Genomic DNA, 23,902 nt, shown 5'->3' with positions numbered 1-23,902 from the left:
CTGAAGTATGCTCACAATGGACACTTTACTACTCCATGAGAACACAGCAGAGGATTTATGAGTGGCAGTGAAGCAATGCAACTGAGGTTTTAAAAAAATAAATGCAAAATGTCACAGTTCACATTATTTTAATCTCCGATCTCGTGTGCAAGTGTTTTGTTTGCATGTATGTGATTTCAGCAGCACATTTAACTTTAATTGTAATTACACTGACTGGATCTACCTGTGAATCAAATTATTTTAATGCACCCCTTTTAGCCAATCAGAATCAAATATTCAGACAAACCATGGTATAAATAGATTTATTAGAGTAACCATTCAACAAACCAAGCAATTAATGGTTGTGTTAAGGAAAAAAAAGAACACTTTTTGTGTTTGTGTCAATTTGCTAAAGTAGACAGTAGTGTTCCTGTAGCTCAATTGGTAGAGCATTGTGGGGTTGGGGGTTCGATTCCCCAGGAACACTTGATAGGTAAAAAATTGATAGCCTGAATGCACTGTAAGTCGCGTCTGCTAAATGAATAAATTTAATTTAATTTAACTTGAAGAGCAGTCTCTAGATTGAGATGAAGGTCCTTCCTAAACCGCATCTACATTTCATGCAGCAGCTACCAAAAAAAAAAAAAGAAGGAAAAATTCATTAAAACAATTTTAACTTTTTATTCAAACAAAAAAAAAATTGAAAATGCAGTGGAAATACTAAACTGAAAGGAAACAACACCAAAAACAAATACTCACAATTTGTGGAACCCGAAGAAATGGGAACATGTCCATGACCTCTCATGTTGATTTTGTCATTAAATCAACTCTTTTAACAAGAGCGCATCTCATTCGATTTTTGATATGTTGGTGTAGCAGGTTGTCTTTTACATAGTTCAACATTTATCACAGTAATGTGCTCCTGAAAACTTAATTGATCTTCTCCAATATTTTCCAGGTTTAATATAATCTGAAAAAAGTAGTAAATAACAAAATTCCTGTTGTATATATACAATCTCCTAGCATTACTGCTCAATAACTAAGCAATTTTAAGACATTTTAGTGAAGAAGGATAAAACAGACAAACCTCCTGGGACTGGGTGGAAACCGGATTATCAGTACACAGGAGTACTGGAAAGTTTGAAGTCTTGCATCTTTTTTTCTAAGCTTAGGATTGGAAAACACTTAATTTAACAGTTTGCAACAAGCACAACAAAACTTATGGATGTAAGGCAACTTGTGACACTGTCGCGGTTCAGGCTCTTTCGTGTTTTAGTGTAAATCCGCTGTAGAAACATTGACAACTTAATTACTAATGGGTTTAAAGCTTATAAAAAGTAAATTACTTTAAAAAGAATTTATTTCTCTGACTTACCACAACAATATTTCTGTCAGACCATCAATTTAAATCAGCAGACCGGGATCAATCTCTTCTCGACCGTTGGAATTCAAAAACGTGCACTGCACTCGCGAGACAGCGCTGCGTGAATATGCTAGCGCAAATGCAAACAAATTGTTTACTTTTTTAAAATTAATGAAAATAATGAGTTTAAAACTTCTTTTTGTTTATGTTTGGTGTTCAACAGATAAAAAAAATATATAATCCATAAAGCAAAACTGTTAAGTTGTGGTACATAATTTCACATAAATGACAAAGAATTAAATTAAAGAGCAGCAAACAAGGCTATAAGTAAGGGGCTGTTCACATATAACGTCTTTGAGCTCTCAAGTTCGTTATTTCAAATGTAGGCGCACCGTATGGGCGCTCATAACGGAAGCGACGGGCGCTCATTTTTCCAGAAACGTTTGAGTCAGTTCGGGAGTACGGAGCAAGCGGGACTGTTGTCTCGGTTTACATTCACAGTGTTTTTGGAAACCCTTTAAATTTGAACAAATAACAACATCTAAATAATAACATTATCATTTGAATCAGTTCCGGGGTTCGTAGCGCGTTCGCGTATCATTTGAATCAGTTCGGGAGTTCAAAGCGGGTTCGCGACTTATTTGAATCAGTTCGGCAGTTCGGAGCGGGTTTCGCGAATCATTTGAGTCAGTTCGGGGATCGCGAATCATTTGAATCATTTCGGGAGTTCAAAGCGGGTTCGCGAATCATTTGAGTCAGTTTGGGGATCGCGAATCATTTGAATACGTTCGGGAGTTCGTAGTGGGTTCGCGAATCATTTGAGTCATTTCGGGAGTTCACAGCGGATTCGCGAATCATTTGAGTCAGTTTGGGGATCGCGAATCATTTGAATACGTTCGGGAGTCCGTAGTGGGTTCGCGAATCATTTGAGTCATTTCGGGAGTTCAAAGCGGGTTCGCGAATCATTTGAGTCAGTTTGGGGATCGCGAATCATTTGAATACGTTCGGGAGTCCGTAGTGGGTTCGCGAATCATTTGAGTCATTTCGGGAGTTCAAAGCGGGTCCGCGAATCATTGAGTCAGTTAGCGAACACAAAGACATGACATATCAAAACTTACATTGTCCAGACAGAAGAGGAACTTGATGTTTCCTGTGAATAAACATGGTAAGATTAGCAGTGCTGCATTTTTCTCCAGATCTCCAATATCTGTTTACACAAAGACAACAAAACAAAACCAGTTATTGGTACACATTATATCTTAGATGTGATGGTTGTCTAGGTTTCCATTCACAGTGTTTTTGGAAACCATGTAAATTTGAACAAATAACAACATCTAAATAATAACATTATTATTTTACTCATTTTTTAATTCAATTAATAATATATGTAGACTGAAATATTACTGTAATTACTTAGTCAAATAAAATATTTATATAATTTATTTTACATTTCACTTTCAAACATTAATCATTAATTAGTATGTGAGCAGAGCAGCATCCAAAGTCAAAGTACTTCTGCTGAGCTTCTGAAGTATGCTCACAATGGACACTTTACTACTCCATGAGAACACAGGAGAGGATTTATGAGTGGCAGTGAAGCAATGCAACTGAGGTTTTAAAAAATGTATTTAAAAAAAATAAATGCAAAATGTCACAGTTCACATTATTTTAATCTCCGATCTCGTGTGCAAGTGTTTTGTTTGCATGTATGTCATTGCAGCAGCACATTTAACTTTAATTGTAATTACACTGAGTGGATCTACCTGTGAATCAAATTATTTTAATGCACACCTTTTAGCCAATCAGAATCAAATATTCAGACAAACCACGGTATAAATAAATTTATTAGAGTAACCATTCAACAAACCAAGCAACTAATGGTTGTGTTAAGGAAAAAAAGAACACTTTTTGTGTTTGTGTCAATTTGCTAAAGTAGACAGTAGTGTTCCTGTAGCTCAATTGGTAGAGCATTGTGGGGTTGGGGGTTCGATTCCCCAGGAACACTTGATAGGTAAAAAATTGATAGCCTGAATGCACTGTAAGTCGCGTCTGCTAAATGCATGAATTTAATTTAATTTAATTTAACTTGAAGAGCAGTCTGTAGATTGAGATGAAGGTCCTTCCCAAACCGCATCTTCACTTCATGCAGCAGCTACCATAAAAAGAAAGAAAAATTCATTAAAACAATTGTAACTTTTTATTCAAACAATTTTTTTTTTTTTGAAAATGCAGTGGAAATACTAAACTGAAAGGAAACAACACCAAAAACAAATACTCACAATTTGTGGAACCCGAAGAAATGGGAACATGTCCATGACCTCTCATGTTGATTTTGTCATTAAATCAACTCTTTTAACAAGAGCGCATCTCATTCGATTTTTGATATGTTGGTGTAGCAGGTTGTCTTTTACATAGCTCAGCATTTATCACAGTAATGTGCTCCTGAAAACTTAATTGATCTTCTCCAATATTTTCCAGGTTTAATATAATCTGAAAAAAGCACCAAAGGTTAAGAAATTCAGCTTTAATCATTTGAAAACATCATGCAACAAATATTAATAGCAGAAATAAACACATTTTCCTCTGTTCTTATAAAAATACTGAAGCTCAATCAACATTAGTTTCAATTGAGGTGTGATTCTCTTCTGAAATAAAACTATTTACTTAAGTAAAAAATCATTAAATCATCAATCATCAACTTATTAAAAAGTCTTGACGCTCTAGCGGTTAATAAACAGAACTGCTTGTGTCTTGCGGAAGAACATTGTAGCCGGAGCTACTTCTCTCTGTTTATGTCTATGAAGAATCACAAAGGTACTGCGTTACTCCGTCGCGGTATCCCCGAAGCAATCTAAAATAGTCCGAATATAAACACTTATTATAGGTGCACCCTAGTGATTCAGGACAAGCCAAAAACACGGTTTGGGAAATGGATTCATGGTGTACTCGCTTATTATATACATTTTTCTACATTTTGAACACAAACAAAGTTACGGACCGCAGCTCTGATTGGTTGTTTTTTACCGGGAGCGGATGACTTTCTGCAAATGGCAATAAGACACTGGGAGGAGCCAGAGGAGCTTGATTTTTTTTCACAGATTATCTGTCTCATATTCTACTGTCAGGACATAATGACAGGTTTAATAAATATGTAAAAAATATTTTTTTACAAAAGTTCCCTACAGCACCTTTAATTGATGCACTTTTTATATATATTAATTACTTAATATATTAATAAAATATATTGTCTTTCTTTTGGTCATTAGCAAGGTTAAGGTTACTTTTAAAATGTATTTCACTGATTAAAAAATAGATACTTAAAAAAATGTAACATTTTGTTTTATAAATCAAGCTTAGCAACTTAAAGGCCATGTTGCAGGTTAACCACCACTTTCTATTAATGGGTACATAAATCACTCAAGATATGTATATCATTTTTAAAATGTCTCAAAAATGCTCCTAAAGACCTATTTTTTACGTTTTTGGTATTAACGTTTTTTTACGCAACTCGGTGATGACGTCACGTTGGGGAGAAGTGGAGGAAAGGTAGCCTCAGTCTAGTATGATGCCGCGTTCCAGGCAACCCGTAATCCGTGTTTTTCCAACCTTAAACCCGTGAAAGTGCACTGGAACGGCAATCGAACCCGTGACTTCCCACCCATGAACTCGTACTCGTACTTCTATCGATGTACTCCAAGTTCCGAGGTCACACAGCACGCGAAACAACGATGACAGCCCCTACGAATAATACTGCCTACGGATGCAGTGTTTATGCAAGTGGTACACATTGGAAAAACGATTTTACGTCAATGTAACGTTGCAATAAAATAAATAATCTAGTTACAATTCCTTGCGCTCAGAAAGTTTGGCGCAACTTGCCTGGAACGATACAAAGTCGTTAGTAGTGTTATGAAATAGTGATTACGAGCTCAAAATCCTGCCTGGAACACAGCATCAGAACTAACTTTATAGCGACTGACTGTGATGAGGAAGAGGGGGCAAGAGCAAACATGTGCGATGGCCCCCAGCCGTGTAATTTCGATCGAGCCAGCCGTGAGAAGGCAAATGAGGAATTGCCAAGAACTGATGTCCGTCAAAGCCTGTAATGCATGGTCCGAGGAGAATGAGTGGACAGTTGGTGAAGTGTCCTGGTGAGTTGCTATCATTTAGCATCGCAGCAATGAGCACTGGAGCTAGTTTACGAGCAGCAGTGCACAATCACGACACACACACACACACATATATATATATATGTATATATATATTATTTCATTTATTTTTACAGTCATTGAGTAGCACCGAGTGAAAAAAATAAATGTTTTCTTTATATCTAGTGGCAGTGATCATGACGTTAGTTCAGATAAGTACCGGTAACCTTTGTCATAGTGTCGTAGTACTGGTAAACCTTGTCTTTGTCATCTAGAAATAGAAGGCATCATGCTAGCTATATGGACGTTTCTAAGCGTTTATCTCGTCCTCCGGTGAAAATGTTGTTGCAAACGTATAGCTGCATGTCTGTCTGTGTTTGGCAGGTGCTTGTGTGGGCGGTGCTGTCCCATGGAAACTGCGCTAAAAAGCTTGTGCTGTAGGGGAAGTGAGTGTGTTTGGGTCGCTGTTGGTCGATATCTCTCTATCTATCTGTCTGTCTATCTATCTATTTATATATGTAGTCTATCTATCTATATTTATCTATGTATTTATCTATTTATCTATAATCTGCGCTATCTGAATACTCTCGTCTCTCTAGTCACTCTCAATGCTCTCAAGGCGGCTTTGGTAAATTCTCTCCCCAACGTGACGTGATGCAATGCATTGTGGGGGAAAAAGAGACCGCTGTAAGATAGTATCTACTTTTTCATATTATATTCCGTTTTGTGATACCCAACAACATAAAATACAATGGATAACAGTTTAAACGTTTATTACCAACAAGCAAATTGCTTGAAAAAAATTTACCTTGCAACAAGGCCTTTAATATGAGTACTTTCCAACGCTACAGAAATAAGGTAGTAGCACAAAGGGGCACGATTTCATTTTAACCACCTCTAAAAAATGACATCCACTAAACATAGGACGTGTTTTTTTATCTGCATTTTATTTTTAACATCAGTTTCCACAGTATTTCTAGAAAAAAAAATTTGGAGGAGGCTCGAGAGAAGGACGATGAACTGAGTCCAGGGTGGAGACAATGGAGGGTGGAGCCAATGAGGAAACAGGAGGGACTTGAAGCAGGCATTGCCAGGTGGGACCCAGGCCACAGCCATAATGTTGAGCCATGGTGGAGCCGATGGAGGGAGGAGCCATAGTGGAGGAAGGGGTGGCAACTCCAGGGGCCTGAGCAATGGTAGCAGAGCAGGTGGCGGAGGAACCTGAGAGACAATGCACCAGGGAGACGGGGAAGAACCGGAGGGCAAAGTTGGAATAGATGGCCCCTGCAACAGAGATGGAGGGAGGGAACCAGAAGGTCGAGGTGGAGCCAAAGGGATGGAGAAGCCTGACAGAGCCGGACGGATAAGGCGCAGCCGGAGGAGTGGTCTCCAGGAGCAATAGATGGGATGAGAGAGCCTGGTACAACCAGTGAACTGATGGGCCACGGAGGAAAGGAGGGAATTTGTGAATTTGCTACACCTCTCCACACAACCATTCACACCTCCTGCAACCCCCCTCTCCCCCACACCTGCACCTCAAATAAATGAAGATGAGGAGAAAAAGCACCAGGCCCAGATTGTGTTACACCAGCCTGTCTGAAATCCTGTGCTGACCAGCTGGCCCCCGTCTTCACACAGATCTTCAACAGGAGCAACAGATCACTGGAGCTGTGCAAAGTCCCTTCAAGTTCTGCAACATCTAGACAGACCAGGGACTTATGTGAGGATCCTGTTTGTGGACTTTAGCTTGGCCTTTAACACTCATTTCAACACTTTAAAAATCATTCCAAACTTCGTCCTGCCCAAACTAACTCAGCTGTCTGTGCCCACCTGTATCTGTCAGTGGATCAACAGCTACCTGACAGAGAGACAGCAGCTAGTGAGGCTGAGAAAACTCACATCCAGCACCCATACAATCAGCACTGGTGCCCCCCAGGGTTATGTCCTATCCCCACTGCTCTTCTCCCTGTACACCAATGACTGCACCAAGACCCCTCTGTCAAGCTCCTAAAGGTTGCAGATGACACCACACTTATCGTATGGTGACAAGTCTGCTTACAGACAGGATGTTAAAGACCTGTCGGACTGCTGAGCGAATCACTGGTACAAGCCTCCCTTCTCTTCAAGAGCTGTACTCATCCAGAGTGAGCAAAAGGGCCCGACGCTACAGACCCCTGAGCACCAGAACGGCCAAACACAGGAACAGTTTCTTACCCCAGGCAAACCATCTCATTAACACTTGACAGTAACTGTGGAACACACTACACTATTTATACATCCATACACTTATTTATCAAACACACATAATAACACACTTCTGTTTATTGTAATATACTTGCACATACAATTGTTCTAATGTGAACAAATACAATGTATCCTTGGGGGCGGCTGACACAGAAGGCCATACGCTGCTTGCGTTCTGCTCATTTATACCAAAATGGTGCAACGGTGATGTGAAAAGACACAGAGGAGATGGATTGTTGAATGAAGTCAGTATTTTTTTTTACAAAATACAAAACGTATTTGTATCGCTTCATAAAGTTAGGATTCACCCACTGATGGCAGATGGACTATGACCATGTCTTTCATACTTTAATGGACCATGACAGTGTAATATATTTGGCAGTCCCCCCAGTTTTCATCCAAAATATCTTAAATTGTGTTCCAAAGATGAACAAAGCTTTTATGGGTTTGGAATGACATGGGGGTAAGTGATTAATGACAACATTTTCATTTTGGAATGGAGTTTCCCCTTTAAGTTAAAAGTACTTACCGGTTGTTATGGGATGAGACTGGTTGAAAACCAGAGGAGAGAGATGAAGAGAAGAGGGAACATGTCTGAGTTTATCTAATGTGTAAAGAAGCCATCCTATGAATGTTTTCGAAAAAGAGAACTGATTTAGAGTTGGTATAAAGTTGTTTGAGGGTGAGGGGATAGAAATTTCCCCTTGTATTGTTGGATTATAGAACTGCACGCCTGATTCTCACAAATAAGTGCTAAACTTTCACATGAGAGACTAGCAAGTTTAAATTAATACCAGTTCTATTTCCCTTAATGGTCTTTGTGGTTATTTTATTGATTTATAGGCATACCAACAGTAACATTAACACTTTATTGAAACTAAACTAATAATATTCAGAGGATATTTAGAGACATCTAACAACAAACGAATCACTTAAATTAAGGGGTGCACACAAAGAAACATTTAGAAGCACATACAGTTGTTTCCAACGCTGCCCCTTGACTTTTATTTATAAATAGCTTTGATTCGGAATCACTTATATAAGAATAACTTATTTTTCTTGGCAACAAGAGGGTAAACTGGTCTAAAATGGACTAAAATGGACTAATAATAGTATAAAATAATTAAAATATCATGTCCAAGTATTTATTAATTTGGCCAATAGCCCTGTAAAAAAAAATTTGAATTAGCCAGTAATTATCGCAAAATAAATCATGCTCCGCATTCAGGTTCTTATCAGCTGAAGGGCTTTATAAATTCGTCCTTTTCAAAACTATTTAAATTTAAAGAAATCTTAACTGGAACCAAGACTAGTCCAATGTACAGCATTTTACAAACAATCTGATATAGAAAGTAAAAAAATAAATCTGGAATGTAATAATGATTTGATTGTTTAAGAAATAAATTACATGATTGGAATTAAAATGCAAAACTGAAACTGAAATGATACTACAGACTACATAAGCTACTTTAAACATATAACAAATAAAATAAATGTAATGCTCTGAAATTATCTCATGTTTAGTGTTTTTATTCCTCAGACTCTGTCCACGGTTGTGACGCTACTGAAGCTGTGATCCGATTGGTCGTCACTGCTCTGGTGGGCGTGGCTGCTGCCGCTGCTGTAGTTCTGGTTTATGACATCAGATCCAGGAGAAATGAACAGAACTTTTGATTTATGTTTTTTAATGTATTTCTATATTCCTCATCCTCCAATGCTTACATGTGAACTTTGTTCATTAGTCTGAATCTTTAATTTTTAGTCTGAATCTCAACATGTTTGGTGTTAATTTAGCAGATGATGCTCTATTCTATTTTATTTTATTCTGTTATTTAATAAACATTTGATTTGGACAATATTTAATACAACTCTGATTGGATTTGTCTGAAAGAAGAAAGTCACCTAGAATGCTTCGAGGGTGAGTAAAGCATGGACAAATTTTCATTTTTGGGTGAACTAACCCTTTAAGATGTTTATTATATCGAATAAATGTACTGACATCTATCAGATGTTTATACACACCAGATAATTCTAGATTAAGAGATCTTTAACAGACATGATTGAAATTAAAATTATAGATTGAAATGTTGCTACAGTCTACGTAATTCGGCTACTTTAAACTTATGACAAATAAAACAGATATAATTGATATTTAACATTATTGACTGAGCTCTGAACTGGATGATGTGTTTATTCCTCAGAGGTTGTGGTTGTACTGGAGCTGTGATCCGATTGGTCGTCACTGCTCTGGTGGGCGTGGCTGCTGTTGTTCTGGTTTATGACATCAGATCCAGGAGAGATGAACAGGATGTTTAATTACAGTTTTTTTAATTATTTATTTATTCCTTTTCCTTAAATATTTAAACTGAACGGTGTTTGCTTGAATCTTAATTTGAATCTCTACATTTAGGTGTTTGATGTTCATATCCACTCTTGAAGTTCTGTTCTATTTTATTGTATTCTATTCTATAATAAACATCTGATATAATTACAGCAGTCCTATTTCAATATTCAATAACGATTTGTATTTTATATTAATATCAATCATATGAAAATATAAGAGAACACTTTTATGCACACAGTCATTGCAGGTATCTGTTCCTGCAACATAAAGCTTTTAGAGGAACTTGGAAATCATTCTGACATGAGAAACAATTTAGACACTTCATAAATGATCAACAAGCAGGAGAGAGCAGAGAGTATAGATCGCAGCTCTGTGCGTATAATGGGTGTGTATTATGAAAGTTGAATAGATTATATATTTTTTTTATTACTGTTAAATTGGTTTATGGATATACATGCACTTTTCTTATAATCTTGTCGCTGTATTTTTTGTTTATTGCAGCCATAAATGTCATTCAGTAGGGGTTTTTTTTCAGTAGACTATAGGCTATGTTGTGTTTTGACAGCTAGCAGCTAACATAAAGCATTATTTAAAAGCAAAAAGTTGGCGAGAGTGGAGGAAAATCTTAGCTTTTCACAAATGGAAACCAAAACACTGAAATATGTTTTACGTGTCTTTTATTTGAAAATAGTTAGATGTCAGGTACACTTTTCTAATATCACTACAGAAGACGTTCTTTATAAAGGTCTGTGTTTTGTAATCCAGTAGGTGGCGGAAATGTTCCATCAACTGTTATGTGTCCCGCCATAAAACGTAGAAGAAGATGATGCTTGAGCAGCTGAAGAGATGTAAGTTTCGTTTTGATTTTCTCTTTTAAGTGATGTTTTATTGGTGTCAGGTTGCAGATTATATAAAGATGCTGTCAGCGCAATATTAATTTTATTTGTATCATTAAAAAAAGACTAGACGTTTGTTATTCTATGGAAAACATGGGGAAGCATTTCTTTTAACGTTTTAACGCACACAAACGGTTTTCTTTGCATTTCTTTTAACGTTTTATGCACACAAACGGTTGTTGGTTATTTGTCGGGGTGGGCAATATACGCTAAATAATAAAACGATACATATTTGCAAAAGTGATTAATATTAATAATACTTAAGACATTTCCAAAAGTAGTGAGAGCTAGCAGAAATACAAATGATTTCCATATGAAGACCAAAGGTGATTTGTTGAGGTAATTATGTTTTGACATTCCGCGGGCTTCCGAGTTTGAGCGCCAACTGTCACAATCCAATAATTACGCTACCAATTTCTCGAACCTCAAGTAGCTACATATTTTGCCTCATTCTTAGATGGACGTGAAAGTTAAGATAACACACAGTTCAGATGATTCTCTGATCTGATCGCTTTGATTGATTCAATATGAGTTCATTCTTTGGACTGATACCAATGGATAATTAGCAAGTTCGTAATTTTTGAACGCGATTTTGTTTTATATTAATTGGAATGCAGATAAATGTAAACAAAATGCAACGTGTATATATAGGAATTTCCAGACCTCAAATATTAGTCAAGACTTGATCAAGATTCTGTGACACCATTTTAAACTCAGTTTGGACAGCTCTTTCTACAAGTGGTTTGGGTAAAAATAGTAAGTTAATCCCACACTAAAACCAGTTTAATGTAGTTTAATGTATGTATGTGTAAAGGCCACTTTGTTTGATGTTCAATTTGCATCAAATCAATGTCATGTCAAGTTTTTGACTTCAGTTTTTGTAGCAATTTTGATGTCAATATGATGTATATTATAGATATATAGATCATTTACGAACAAAGATAAATCTATAATGTGACAATTCAAATACTTTTCTTTTTTTTTAATTCTTGAATTAATTTATTTTTGGGTAGATCTGCTCAGCAATCACATCTTCAGTATAGCTCCACCTAAAACACATCACCGATAAATTATGGACAATGAAGGAGAGTATCGAAGTATACACCAGCAGGTTCACACTGGAGAGAAACCATACAGTGTTTGTGTCGCGACAAGATATGCTCTCGCTCAGGAACCCTGAAAGCGCATGAGTGGATTCACACCAAAGAGAAACCATATCACTGCACTGAGTGTGGGAAGAGTGTCGGCCAATCAAATCAGCTGCTGAGTCATAAGAAAAAACATCACCCTGTGTTGTCGCAATGAGCTTTTTATCTTCATAAACCAATACTTTCTAAGAGATGTGTGTGTGTTGTAGGGAACACAAGTTTGTGGTCAGTAATTTGTTGTTGTTGAAAGAAAGCATATTAGGAAATATTGATCAGCAAATCAGCATATATGAAAGGTTTCTGAAAACTAGAGTAATGATGCTGAAAATTAATCTTTGGTTCACATGAATAAATTAAATTTTACAATATATGCACATAGAAAACAGTTGTTTGAAATTGTAAAAATATTTCACAATATAACTGTTCATACTTTATTTTTATCAAATAAATACTGCCTTTGAGAGCATAAGAAGCTTCCTTCAAAAACGTTCCTCCACTTTACAGAATTGATCATGGTTTATAAATATGCCGTTGAATTGGGCATTTCTAAAATTACTTTTTAAATATCTTACAGAAATATATTTATGTAACTATACTTCATTAATAATGTGATGTAACTTGTTTTCTTAATTTTCTTCATTTTCTGTCTTTCTACTCTCAATTTACAATATCAATATACTCCAGTCCAGTAGGGTGACCTCATAATTTTGCTTCATCAAAATCAGTAATTCATCGGGTTACTGAAGACAAAATTTAAGAACAAAGAGGTTGGTGTTTATTCCTGATTCTTCATTAAATAGGCTGAAAAACATAATGGTTTAAAAGCTTTGCAGTTCATCCATTTTACTTGTTTAAGATAGAAAATATCAAAAGACTTGTGAAATAGCAAATAATAAGGGACTCTTAACTGTTTAGATGCAGCAAAGAAAATCTTTTAAAATAAGATTATTGTTAGAATATATATATATATTTACATGTATTTTTTCGTGACTGGTTAATAAAATTAACTGTAGATATAACAGGTTTTCGTGTATGCTTTTATTTATAGTGCTGCAAAACAACAAGAGTTAATCTATTCAATAGTTATAAAAAAGATAAATATAATGAGTGATTAGAATGTAGTAGTCAAATGTGTGGGTTATACATGATATGAAGTTATGCAACAGACTGATTTCCATTTAGGTCAATTTAGCATCATTTTGGTAGAACTGATCCATTTTAATTTGTAAATGCATTCTGTGCTGCTCTGTGAATGTGAGGATCTGTTCTGTGTTGAACTAAAGGTCAAAAGGTCTAGAAAGAGTTTGAGTCTGGTCTCTGTCTTTAGTGGGGTAAGTCTTGTGATTTCCCTTATGTGTTGCCTCTCCCATCATTCATTTTGGGTGCTTACCCCAAATTTGCCAGTCTACTTTCTGAGTTGGAATTATTAATGTGTTATTTTGTTTTAGAGCTGCTGGCTGTTCAAATCTGCTAGTTAGTTAGACTTGCTTCAGACATGTCTTGGGCCTCTTTGTGGAATTCGGCTATTTGTGTTGTTTCAGCAGTATACTGACCGAATCTTAAATTGTCTGTTTCACTCTGATATCCTACATTATCTTCTGTATAAACCAGTCATAACCAGCCATACGAGCAACAAGACAAAGAAGAACCCAGACGTCCCATAATAAACATTAAGGGACCCCCATAAAGACCCCCCCCCCCCCAAAAAAAAAAAACTAGCTTGGGATGCTCCATCAAACAGATGAAAATTAAAATTACGTGAAAAGTGTTAATTACTGTAATAAGTTTAGACCTGCTTGTCACCTGTTTCTTTCAACACTGTTTTACGGTGTTGTGCATTATAACTAATCGCACATAGTTCTGTTGAGCTTAGGAATGCAGTGGCCAATCAGAGGCATTCAGATGAGTCATCGCTGAAACCATGGCGTTTTGTTCAGGGCACGCAGCATACTAAATGAATTCTGACTGAAATTTGCGAATTTTCTCATAAGCAATATAATAATAAGTGCTGATATATGAAATAAGATATTCATTTATCATACAGAGTATGGACAGCTTCATTGATTATAACAGGATTTTTCAGTGCTTAAAGTCTGGCTAGACTGAAGTCGGTGATAATGTTCTTTATTGTGAATGCTCTTTGCTTCCTTTTTCCATAATTTACTCGCTGTTGAAATTAAAGCATTATACTTTGTATATTAGAATGTTTTTATAATTATTATTATTATTAAATTGTAATCGCTTTAAATATAAATTCAGTATTAAAATACTTCCTGACATCAAATCAGGTACTTGTCCTTAAAATCATATTAAATTTAAACAAACCCCCAAACAATAAAATATATGACGAGAGATCAAAAGGAACGTGCTAAGTTTGCTATTATATTGATTTTTGTGGAGAAATATAGGCAATAGATTTTTATTTATTATTCATTATTTGAACAGTGGATAAATCTGTCTTATTTTTTTTTACTCAACTTTTTTATTTGCTTCATCAACAATTAAAAACGTCAGCAATTCTGTCAGCAGCTTTTATTGTCTATTTTCTTCCTGCCGATACTGTTTGCATCAAGAATAAATTATTCCATAATTTTAGTTAGCTATAGGCTATCTAAAAAGCAATTAACTATTATAGCTGATTTTGCGGCGTTCGACTTATCTTGTCAATACGAAACAACACAATTATTGAAAATTTAAAGTGAAATTTAAAGGTTCAACCTCCTCCGAAAGTGTCCGTATTTACTTTACTCAGAGAAACTGTCAATCACCCGTTTTTAGCATCAAAAACCAAACATTTGAACATACATCAGTGTGATAGGAAATACCTAAGATTATAGAAACAATCTTTAGGAGAAATTTTAATTGAAATGTAGCTCATTTTATTTATTTAATTATTTGTTTGTTTATTTATTATTATTTTAGTTGCCTCGCGCCCCATTTGTTCACATGCAGAAGGCGGGGTTTATGAGCTGAACTGATTTGACTTCACGCTTCAGGAAGCTCGCGCTCGACAAATAAAGTCTGAGGTGAGTTGAGCTGTTCACGGCATTTCATGTTTACATAACTGTAAAATACAATGTTTGTTTATGCGACAATATACGAGACACACTTTGAGCACCATTTTTGCGTTTCCTTTACCAAAGTGGTCTGGTCTTAATATTTTCAATATCAAAACAATAATGTAATGTTCTAGATATGATTATGGCCTTGTTTGGTAAGAATAAAAAAAAAAGTAGGTTGACAAAATAACCAGTGTAGAAATAATGATACAAATAGGTTTGTATTATTACTGTTCAATAAAAAAAGGAAGTTTATTTTTGTTGTGAAAGTGCGTGATACTTTAGGCTGTCCGTTAAAGCTTTATTTTTTCAGTGTACGATTTCCTGAAATGCTTTTTTTTTTTTTTTACTTTATTTTAATGTATTATTATTATTAGTATTTATTATTATTATTATTATTTATTATCTTCATTGCCTTTCATGATTTTAAATTTAATGTAAAATTTCACTGTTAAATATTGTTATTTCATCCATGTCTGCCTTTGAGAATTGTTAATATTGTTTGTTCAGTGCCTATTTTGTATGTACACTTGTTTATTTGCTAGTAATAAAATAAAAAAAACTTGAATTATTTCCTGTTTTTTTGTTTTTTTGTTTTTTTTCAAGCTTGTGTGTTACATTTTTAGAGTGATAATGTTACGTTATTGAATGTTGAACGTAGATGCTTGGTCTGGGATCATGGTGCTTTGAAAATTAATGCTGATTTTTTTTCTATAATGTAGCTTTGCAGTAGCCTACGGCGTTTCTTTGCTTCTTTTCTAATGTTGAGATGCTCTGGCTTGCCTGTAAATCAATAATAAGAGTGATCCGTATCATTAATTTTCAAGTCTTTATGAATTAAACTCAATACTCGTTTTATCAATAACTTTTATTGTGTATTTTTATTTTTTATTATCTACTGATGTTACTTGCGTCAAGAGCTAATCAATTACTAATTTTGGCTAGGCTATAGACCTATCTGAAAGCAGTGAACCACTATGATTGCATGTTTTAAATTTCATGACAAATAAATCCTAGAAATAAATTATTTTTTACCCTACACATGACTGAACTTGAATGTGCTCGTTTGCGTACATTAACAGTTTTAGCTCTATTTTTGTATATATTACAAAACTTTCTGTCCTTGTGACGGAGCAGTATTTGGCGCGTTTTGATAAACTACCGTTATTTGCGCAGCGCCGTCATGACGTCACCACTAGTTTCCTTCCTCAGTGCGCGCTTTTGCTGTGTCTTCAGAGGTGAGTTGAGCAGTTCAGATATTTCGCTTTTAAAAAAAAAAAAAATACACTTTACATGGTTTCTTTAATCAACATCCTACGAGGTTATTTCTAAATATGTTTTATAAGATGAAAACATATATATTCACCTGTTCTGGCGTCTGCAGACTGATTTAGTTGAACAGGAAAGGAACGTCAGAGGAAACTAAAGTCATGCAGACATGAACGTTTTTCCGTTTTTTTAGGCTTGTCCGTTAAATTTTAGAGCGTCATTGATTGTTGAAGTCAATGTTTGATCTGTGATCGTCGTGCGTTGAACATAAATGCTGACATATTTACTATAATCTATAGCTTTGCAGAAGGGCGTTTCTTTGCTTCCCTTCTTCTGTTGAGATGCTGACTTGCTTGCTTGCACTTGGGGCACTGTTTCCACCAGCATATAATTTTTTAATCACCAATTGATGGATGTATAAAATATAAAAATACGGAGAAGCTAACAACAGGTTCGAGGCCCGGCCCAAGTCTGAACTATGAAGTAAAAATTGGCCCGAAGCCCATCCAGAGGTGCGTAAAAAAGTTGTTACGTCATCAGGCCCGCGAGCTGAAATACAGGGATCTAGTTCTGCTACATTAGAAATAAGCTTCTGGAGAATAATTGGCTCTGATCTAGCAAACGTATAATGATTTGACTGATATTTGGCAGAAGAGATGAAAGAAAACTAGTTGTCATCTACGCAATTCAGAAAATAGGCGGCTTTTTTGCATTGTTTTTTTTTTTTAACTCTTTGTACAGCAGTTATTGTTCATACTAAATGTAGTTTTAATGTAGAATATGTTGCATAAAAGCATGAAATGTAGAACACATAAAAGAGATGCAAACATGAGCACTTCAAATGTTTAAAATAATGTGAACAAAACGCATGCAAGTCTGACCCTAATGTTTATTGTGACGATTGTTACAATCTTTTTGCATTAGTTTATATCCAGCTACATTAATGGATTTACATTAATGGAACTTAGACAGCGAAGTTGTGAGAAACACATTGAAATGTTTATTTTGCTGAAAAAAATCCTGCCGCACCAGTAGCGCATTCACACAGTTTAGCATTCAGTATACATTATATTTGTCCCAGTCGTTTATTAATGTACATAATGGCTTAATTCAGGATTGTAAGATTGTTTATTGTGTTTTGCGTTTGTCTTTTTTGGCTGTTGCCGTTAATAACGTGTTTTAATGTCGAAAATAATTTCACCACCACCAACGCATCTAATATTCTCTCTTAATTTCCCTAGGAAAATTACCAATGGTTTGAAGACGAATAAAACCAAAAATCATCGGTTTTGTAGCCATGGTAACCGCAGATTAACCATGGTTTTGTTACTTGAAATAATAATTTACAAGAAAGTATTAAGATAATATTTTTTGTGTGGTTATAAAAACAGACCTTAGCCAACAATAACCTTTACAAAGACTTAAAATGCATTATATAAAACAATGAGGCTATAACGATTGGTTAATTTATAATTATATGGTTTCATCGAATAACACTGTTAAAATACATAATGTAGGCTAATTCAAAATAAACAATTTACTTCGATTACATGTTATTACAAATGCCTGCATAGAGAGCCAAAGGCCTGGTAATTGCTGCTGCTACACTTGGGCCAATTAAATCCTTGTTTAATATGCTATTAATATTTAATTCAAATATTCACTTACTGTTAAATTTTTGGCCACGTTTTTTGCTATAATTTCTTCTTCTTAAAAAAAAAAAAAGTGATTAACCAAAATTAACCATCGTTTTATCTTGGTAAAACTGCTTAATTTTCTACACTTATTATTATATTATATATTATTATTATTTATTGATGTACCATAGTTATTTAGGGTTAGACAAAAATATGGTTTGGAAAATGGATTGATGATGTACTCGCTTATGTAAATTTTTAACATTTTGAACACAAAAAAAGTTATATTAGTGACTGGTAATACAGTTCGAGGCTCATTAATATTATATTATCAGAGCAACTAAAAAAAATACAATAAAATAAAAACATATCCAAATAGAAAACACCAGTAAATTAAGAAAATATAATCAGTTTGACAACAAATGAGCTGCAAATGCAATGTGACCAAATACAGAAACACTCTTTTTGTGACAAGAACAGCACTTATTCATTAATCTGTGACAAACCATGTTTCATATAAAATATTTATGTCAAAGCCAATTAGCAGATTATGTGTTTCTTAAACTGATTTTTACATTTGTGTGGACAGTCTGATTTAAATCTTTCTTTACTTCCTGTTTTCAATCACGTATATTCTTCTTTGTTTTCCACATGTTCTTTTTGCACAGTTTTCAGCATTTTCTCTGTGTATGTGGCTAAACTTTCGGTTAGCAGTTTATCTTCTGTTCTACTTGTCTTTCTCACTACAGAGTGTCTCTAGCGTGTTAGATTGATCATTATAGCAAGAATTAAACGGATCAAACAGAAGGTTTTCATTCTCAGTTTTACTTTTGATTACAGATTTAGAATAGTTTTATGTGAGAACATGACCGATCCAGAACCCTCCAGGATGAAACACACTGAAGAACAAACAGGTTGGTGTTTATTCTTTATTCATAATCCTTCATTAATTAGGCTAAAGAACAATAAGAATATAAAGCTTCAAGTTTGATTTAGATGTTATAGGAAAAAATAAAATGCATTTATAAAGTGGATGCATTATTTTTTTCAGCAAAATTAAATTATGTTAGACAATTATGGATTTGATTTAATATATTTATTGGTTTTCACTATAAAAGCATGGGATTTGTGCCTGTAATTAAAAAAATAATAATAATAACTGGAAGATCATTGTTCCTTATTCATGAAAAATTTCAGAGACATTTAAATGAATATAAAACATCAAAACGATGATTTTTGTATACCAAATGACTACTTTCCTGTGTTACACTTTTACGTCCTTTCTTTACACATTTCTCTCTGCGATTGACTGAAAATTAAACCTTTTACTTTAATTTCAGTGTTGATTAAAGAAAACGCAGAGAATGGTAAAGAACTGAACGAAAAGGAGGAGAAAAATCATGTCAAAACTGGAGAAAAACTTTTGAGTCGCTCTAAAACCAAACAGAAAGGTCTAAAGAAAATAAGAGAAGAGAAATCTTTCACATGCACTCAGTGTGGAAAGAGTTTGGCAAGCAAACTGAATCTTGAGGATCACATGAGGATTCACAATGGAGAGAAACCGTACACGTGTGATCAGTGCGGGAAGGCATTCAAACAGTTTGGAAATCTGAAATCACATGAGAGGATTCACACTGGAGAGAAACCGTACACATGTGATCAGTGCGGGAAGAGTTGTACACAAGCATCAAAACTTAAGGAGCACATGAACATCCACACTAGAGAGAAGCTGCATGCATGTGATCAGTGCGGAAAAACATTTCTGTGGGCTTCAAACCTTAAGGAGCACCTGAGAATTCATACGAAGGAAAAACCATATTCATGTTCTTTGTGTGGAAAGAGTTTTTCACTGCCGCAAAGTTTAAAAGAACATCAGAAGATACACACCGGTGTGAGAGAATATATGTGCTTTGAGTGTGGGAAGACTTTCCTTAAAGCTGAAAGTTTAAAACTGCACAAGAGGATCCACACCGGAGAGAAACCATACATGTGTTCACACTGCGACAAGAGATTCAGTCGGTCTGGAGACCTGAAAAAACACGAGAGGATCCACACTGGAGTGAAACCATATTACTGCACTACATGCGGGAAGTGTTTCACACAATTATCTTCTTTACACACACACACAAAAAATATTCATAGTAAGTAGATCATCTTTAGCTCCAGCACTTTCAGCTCTGACGCCACGTCTTCACCAAACATGACTCAATAATGACAAATATACAAAAAAGAAAAAGGTTATTGGTTAACATGGGATCCAATTCGGTAAACGTAACTTATTCTTGTCTTTTTTTGAGGCAAATAACGTTACATGACTATTCACAAGCTGTTCGATTGACGGTTTGGAAAGAATATTTAATGTTTTCAAGTATATTGTGCGCCAAACACCTAATAATCGCAATAAGCTTTGTGCTTTGTCTCAGCTTTTAAGTTTTGTTGATTTTATCATGAAACACGAACAATCGATTAGTTTTAACACTCTTTGATGTAGCATGAGATCAGTGTATTCACCTCAGTTCAAGCCATGTGAATCAGTCGTCTTTTCCTCTTTACTATTTATTACGACACAAAATAAACATCAATGAACATCAGAAGCTATGTTGAAAAAATCTGATATATTTAATAATACTAATTGTTCAAGTATTCGATCAATTAGTGTTTTGAAAAATGTTAATAAAACAGCTTGTGAATAGTAAAAATATAACTTCGCCAATACAAATTTAATTGCTGTTTGTTAAATACACGTGAAGGATGAAATGTTGGATGCCACATACTTTTTATTCAGAGTAGGTGGAATTTTCACATTAAGTTTATCCATGCAATATAACATTACTTGAAAAATGAAAAAAAAAATGCTTAATTAACTATTATTTTAATATTTTATGCAGAGTTAAAAAATAATGCAATCTATTGCCAAATAGATAAGCCAATCTATTATATGATTAAAATTTTAAACATAGACTTAAAAGTACGTGTAATCCTGTTCAACCCTTTGGTGGACAACATTAGTATTACGGCCTTAAAAATACACTGTTAGCCACCTGAGCATCGGAAACTCATTAATCATGGCATTTTTCAGAGAATATTGTGTTTTTATGCATACCAAGTTTTGTGAATATTTTATCTATCCTACAGAAGACATTGTAGAAGTTGTTTTAATATGATGACAGATGCATTTTAAAAGCCTCATGGTCTATGCGTGACTGAGATTGTGTATGGAGAGTGCAAGAATTATTAATGTGTTCACTGTTTGCAAAGATTATTAAAATCTTGACAGCTCAAGTGTGATGTTTATACACCTCTGGGATCTCTTGGCCCCTGTAGAGGGTTAAAACACCTGGTTTTGTCTTCTGGATCTCTGAGCATCTGAGTTATTCCTACAGGACTGAGAAGACTTTTCTCCACAACACCAGCGAAAACTGATTTTGGAAAAACCTTTTAAGGTTTTCTTTTTTTTCCTTTTTTTTTAGGTAAAGAGAGTAGACTTCCTACAGTATGTTGTTAGTTAATATAGAGAGAATCTGTCTCATCTGTTTCTACTTTTACTCACTTTTTAATTTGATCTCGCAAAGAATTAAAAACTTGTAAATAATTCCATGAAGAGCTTTTATAGTATATTTTTTTATTTTCTGCTGATTATGCTAACATGAAGAATAAATGATTCTATAATTTTAGGGACAAATCTAAAAGCCATTTAGTATTAACATTGGGATGAAGGGGTTAATTTTGACAATGGACCAATTTGGTGTTTGCAAACAGTGATGACGTCTTTGGTGGGCGGAGTCTATCTGGTGGCAGTAAAATGAAGTAGCTCTCTATGCAAGCCATGGAATAAAAATAATTAAAAAGGTAACTGATTTTGTAATTAAATATTCTGACTTTTTTTCTCGCAATGCTAAAATTAAATTTCATAATTCTGATAAGAAAAATCAATTCATTTTCTTTTATAATCCCACACTTCTGGTTTTTTTTCCCCCTCAGAATTGACACACTTGCAATTGTAGAGTTAAATTGAGTTATGAAGTCAGAGATATAAACTTGCATTTGCAAAATAAAAAGTCAGAATTGTGAGATAAAATAGGTAAATGTTTAAATATTTGGTTATTTCATGCTGTAACTAGGGCTAATAAATATGTCCCCTATGAACTGCAAATGTGAATATTATGTAAACCTATTGATTAAATCAAATATATGATTTAAAAGTATATCCAAATATACATGGATCATAACTATAGTCATTAAATTTAAATAATTACTGATGGATCCAAAGATCCTGTTTCAGGTAAGTATAACAATTAAGACAATGCTAGTGAATGGCCCAGCACAGTATAAACTCAAAAATGCAATTATTATTTGAAAGCAATAGGTTAAATAAATAGAATTTGAAGATAAAATAATGAAGTACATAAAATAGTTTTATCCTTGTTTTAATCTAAAGGGTTTTTACATTTTATATATATATATGTATGTATATATCGCCAAATATACGTCATGCTCCACACTCCAGTCCAGTAGGTTACGGGAAAGCCTCTTTTAAGTGAGTTTCCCAAGCGCCATTAAAAAAAAAAAAAAGAAGAAAACGCATCGCCGCCATGACGTCACCACTAGTTTTCTTTTCAGCGCGTTTGTGTCATCTGAGGTGAGTCGAGCTGACTTATTTACACATCCTTAAAAAACACTTTGCACAGTTTAATAAACTTTCCACGAGGTTATTTCTAAATTGTTTTATCTGATAAAACACTAAATATGTGCCTGTTCTGTAGGAAACTAAAGTCATAAAGACATGAACGATTTTTTTAAAGCTTTTAGAGTGATAATGTTAGCGTCATTGAATGTTGAACGTCGATGCTTTATCTGTGATCGTTGTGCTTTGAACATAAATGCTGACATATTTACTAATGTAGTTTTGCAGTAAGGGGTTTCTTTCCTTCTCTTATTCCATTAAGATGCTATGGCTTGCTTGTAAACCAAATAGAGATATCTGGGGCCTGTATCATGATGGAAGCTGAACAAAATCAGAGTTACAGGATTAGTTTTGAGTTGACAAAACCAAAACTCTCCAGTCCGGCTTTGTTGGTACCAGTGTTGGGGAGTAACTAGTTACATGTAACTTAATTACGTAATTTAATTACAAAATAAATGTTACTGTAATTAGTTACAGTTACTTATGAAAAGTTTAAAGATTACAGTGGGGATTACATTTGAATATTTACACACATCCACAGACAGATTTAATTGATTTCTTTCCCAAATAGAACCGACTATTCTGAGATATGCGGCCCTTTAATTTCTGCGATGCAGAAACATAGTCTGGTTCGTATAGCAATCCAGTCATAAAAACGGGATTGCTATTGCCTAACGCGGACAGAATATGCCACATTTTGGACAAATTTATCAAAAGTACACTTGAATCAAAGCATATGCAAAGTTTTAATATTTTGCTAAATCCAGAGTCAAAGGTTACTGTTGTTAAACCATGCCACAAATGTACATATTTATTTATTTAAAAATAAATACAAATGGTAATCCATTTGCGATAATAATAAAAAAAAAAAAACATGGTTACTGTACATTTACATAATAAAAGCAGTTAATTTTTGTAAGGGAAAAACATGACTCATGTTCAGTATTAGGATTTTATATTGTAGTGATGCACTCATTTTGACTTGTAGGCAATTTAGAAAGTATAGTTTTGTTAAATCTTGAGTATTTAAGTCATGAGGTAGATGTATAACGGCAAAATAAAGAGACAGAAAAAAAAATGAAGTGAAGGTGAAGTTCAGGAGAGAACTTTTAATTATTTCGCATGTCCTCA

General features: G+C 34.6%; 1 protein-coding gene and 2 long non-coding RNA genes across 5 annotated transcripts in view; 1 reads left to right on the top strand and 2 right to left on the bottom strand.

Moving 5' to 3' along the window:
• Nucleotides 1-221: 221 nt before the first annotated feature.
• On the bottom strand, nucleotides 222-1,957 carry LOC113064691 (uncharacterized). The gene is made up of 3 exons (XR_003278879.1): nucleotides 1,355-1,957; nucleotides 1,067-1,265; nucleotides 222-949 (listed from the first exon to the last, which is right to left on the bottom strand). It is a non-coding gene; the product is annotated as an uncharacterized LOC113064691 (long non-coding RNA).
• A 1,429-nt stretch (nucleotides 1,958-3,386) lies between these two features.
• The window catches only part of LOC113064690 (uncharacterized), a 163,471-nt gene continuing 142,955 nt past the window's right edge, over nucleotides 3,387-23,902 (bottom strand). Inside the window, exons 3-4 of the long non-coding RNA XR_003278878.1 lie at nucleotides 3,622-3,832; nucleotides 3,387-3,494 (exon numbers count right to left, since the gene is read on the bottom strand). This is a non-coding gene — a long non-coding RNA (uncharacterized LOC113064690). The remainder of the gene's footprint in view (nucleotides 3,495-3,621; nucleotides 3,833-23,902) is intronic.
• Nucleotides 10,540-23,054, top strand: LOC113064672 (zinc finger protein 239-like). 3 transcript variants are annotated; one of them, XM_026235546.1, is made up of 4 exons: nucleotides 10,540-10,926; nucleotides 15,045-15,148; nucleotides 18,928-19,001; nucleotides 19,428-21,366. In XM_026235546.1, the coding sequence occupies exons 3-4, from the start codon at nucleotides 18,953-18,955 to the stop codon at nucleotides 20,234-20,236; spliced, it is 858 nt and encodes a 285-aa protein (XP_026091331.1). In that variant the 5' UTR covers nucleotides 10,540-10,926; nucleotides 15,045-15,148; nucleotides 18,928-18,952; the 3' UTR covers nucleotides 20,237-21,366. The 3 variants fall into 3 exon arrangements, with proteins under 3 accessions (XP_026091331.1, XP_026091332.1, XP_026091330.1); XM_026235547.1 differs by lacking the exon at nucleotides 10,540-10,926 and having other exon boundaries at nucleotides 13,863-15,148; XM_026235545.1 differs by lacking the exons at nucleotides 10,540-10,926; nucleotides 15,045-15,148 and adding an exon at nucleotides 16,249-16,419 and having other exon boundaries at nucleotides 19,428-23,054.

This window comes from Carassius auratus, chromosome 47 (genome assembly GCF_003368295.1).
Source record: "Carassius auratus strain Wakin chromosome 47, ASM336829v1, whole genome shotgun sequence".
NCBI lineage: Eukaryota > Metazoa > Chordata > Actinopteri > Cypriniformes > Cyprinidae > Carassius > Carassius auratus.
This window is presented reverse-complemented; position numbering and strand designations above follow the sequence as displayed.

What these genes read in the sequence shown, in the direction of transcription:
- LOC113064672 (XM_026235545.1), top strand. Translation starts at nt 18,953, where the DNA reads ATGACCGATCCAGAACCCTCCAGGATGAAACACACTGAAGAACAAACA. An exon ending in ACACACTGAAGAACAAACAG is followed by an intron (nt 19,002 to 19,427) that starts GTTGGTGTTTAT and finishes CTTTAATTTCAG; the next exon opens with TGTTGATTAAAGAAAACGCA.